Source organism: Labeo rohita, unplaced genomic scaffold (genome assembly GCF_022985175.1).
Source record: "Labeo rohita strain BAU-BD-2019 unplaced genomic scaffold, IGBB_LRoh.1.0 scaffold_220, whole genome shotgun sequence".
Classification (NCBI taxonomy): Eukaryota; Metazoa; Chordata; class Actinopteri; order Cypriniformes; family Cyprinidae; genus Labeo; species Labeo rohita.
Window position 1 is genome coordinate 29891 of NW_026128440.1, and position 2500 is coordinate 32390.

The 2500-nt window shown below is 35.8% G+C and overlaps 1 protein-coding gene across 3 annotated transcripts in view; it reads left to right on the forward strand.

Moving 5' to 3' along the window:
• Window positions 1–2424, forward strand: part of LOC127159483 (GTPase IMAP family member 4-like) — a 5492-nt gene extending 3068 nt beyond the window's left edge. For 2 of the 3 annotated variants that reach the window (XM_051102291.1, XM_051102292.1), the window contains one exon: window positions 221–2424. In XM_051102291.1, the coding sequence (XP_050958248.1) occupies window positions 233–1306 (1074 nt within the window). In that variant the 5' untranslated portion in view covers window positions 221–232 and the 3' untranslated portion in view covers window positions 1307–2424. The remainder of the gene's footprint in view (window positions 1–220) is intronic. The other variant, XM_051102293.1, reaches the window with a different exon arrangement.
• The last annotated feature ends 76 nt before the right edge of the window (window positions 2425–2500 follow it).

The following is a 2500-nucleotide window of genomic DNA, read 5'->3' on the forward strand; positions in this document are numbered from 1 at the left end:
AAAAGACAAATATCTACAATGGAGTACATCACTACAGTGGTTGTAACATTTATATATATGCATTTAGCAAAAGCTTTTATCCAAAATGACTTACAAAAGAGGAGCAAAGCAACTCATCAAAGAGCCAACTATCACTGTAGTATACAATGATAGATTTATTAGATTAGTTTGGGGTTTCTTAAGATTTTTATTGTCATAACTGTTTTGCATTTGCTGTTAGCAGGTGTAACACATGATAATCTACGAATTGTGCTGCTGGGAAAGATTGGTGTTGGAAAGAGTGCAACAGGAAACAATGGCGGCTCCTGGACCACATGTGTTTCTGCTGGTGATTCAACTGGGACGATTTACTCAAGAGGAAAAAGATGCTGTGAAGATGATCCAGGAGATGTTTGGAGAGAAATCCACAGTGTACACCATGGTGCTTTTCACTAGAGGAGATGAACTTAGAGAAAGAAGAATTGAAGATTTTATTGAAAATGATGCTAGTTTAAAGAACATCACCCAACAGTTTGGTAATAGATACCATGTGTTCAATAACAATGAGACTGAAGATCAGACGCAAGTTTCTGAGCTGCTGGAGAAAATTGACTGTTTGCTGACCGAAAATGGAGGGAGTTTCTACACCAATGAGATGTTCCAGCAGGTGGAGAAGAACATCAAAGAGGAACAAGAGAGAATCATGAAAGAGAAAGAAGAAGAGATCAAGAGAAAAGAAGAAGAGCTGAAAGCCACATATGAAGATGAAATAGAACAAATGAAGAAAGAAAATGAAAGAGTAAGACAAGAAATGCAGAATGAACTGAGAAGGAGAGAAGAATATTTCAAAAAGAGAGAAGAAGAGATCAAGAAAGAAACAGATGAGAATGTACGAAAAGAGCTGCAGAGAAAACTGGAGGAGCAGCAGAAACTATCTGAAGAGGAGAATAAAAGACGACAGAAAGCTTTAGAAGAACATCAGCAGAAATTCATAAATCACCTGGAAGAAAAACATGAGACAGAAAAACAAAAACTACAGGAAATAATTCAACATGAAACAAGACAACAAGCAGAACGTGAAAATCGTACAAAACTAGAGACAGAAGTGGCAAGAGCTTTAAAAGAAGCTGAAGCAAAATTACCATACAGATCAAAGCGAGCTCGTGACTGGGGTGACTATGTTCCTCTTGTTGGAGGAGCTTTTGGAGTAGTTATTGGTTTTCTTGAAGACACTGCATACTGGATTGTGAGACTATTATATCCTCAACATCAAGCTCAAAATCAAACTGAACGGTGCACTGAAAAAAAAACTGTTTTTACATTTTAGTTTTTACAAATGTAACTTAAATTTACATTTAAAAACTGTTTTTTATTAACTGATATAATGTTAATATACCAACCTATTAAAATACTGAAATCTGTTTAGATCCTTTGTAATAAACTGATAACCACCAAAAGCAGATGGTGATGAGAAAGTCACATGATGGACCAAAATGCATCTCAAGCAGCTTTTAGACAAGCTGAGAAAGAAAATACTAATAAATAAAGAAGGTGCACAATGTCATTCATACAAACACTAAACACCATCATGGAAGAAAATGAATGACAAATGTCTTTGAAACAAAAAAAAGCATGTTGAATAGCCATAACTGAAAAAAAAAATTGCACTGCATTAAGAGTGCTTGCATTTTAACACCTTGTATTTCCAGGGCTTGCATTTTTAGGTCCTGAAATGTAAAATAGTTGGTTATTTAAGCTGTGAATATTTTAATTTGAAAGATTTCACACACATTTTTACAATTAAAAATTCAATAATTCATATGCACCTTCCACAATACACTTCCAAAATATTCAATCTGTTTAAAAAATATGATGTATAATATTCGCGAGGCAAATTTCGGTCCATTTTATTTCACTTTACAAATTAGTTTCCACAGATTCAGTGGTTCAAATTAGGCATTTCACATCTGGGACCACCAGGAATAGCAGTAGAGCACCGATGCACGATCTCCAGCTGCTGTCAGTCGCTCACCAGCAGGTGATGCAGGCGGCTCTTGATGAAGGCCAAAGCATATATATATATATAAGCTCATCTGCCCTGGCCACTGGCCACTACAGTTATTTACCAAAAGGTTTTTTTTGTTTTTTCATGTTCCAAAGGTTGTAGTTTGTTTCTAGTAAGACTGTCTTACTTCATGTGAAATTTTGCCTTAAGTATCTCTCTTACTGTATGCACTGTTCACAATTATTTAAAACAAAAACAAAAAAATCGGTAAGACCCCAAAATGGATTTCTCCTATAGTAAGTCAGTCTAGTAAGGCGAATTATTGGCAATATATATGTAGTAATTTTGCCCTCTACTATTATTTACTGTAAACATTAATTTGAATTATTGGACTTTGTTTTGTACTGTGAGGAAAATTTGCTGACGGTCCCTAAGGCAGCAAATACGCAGCGAATATAATCTAGTGCCCAGCGAGTCACCACCCCACTACGAGGAGCAACAGCCTGAGCCCACCAC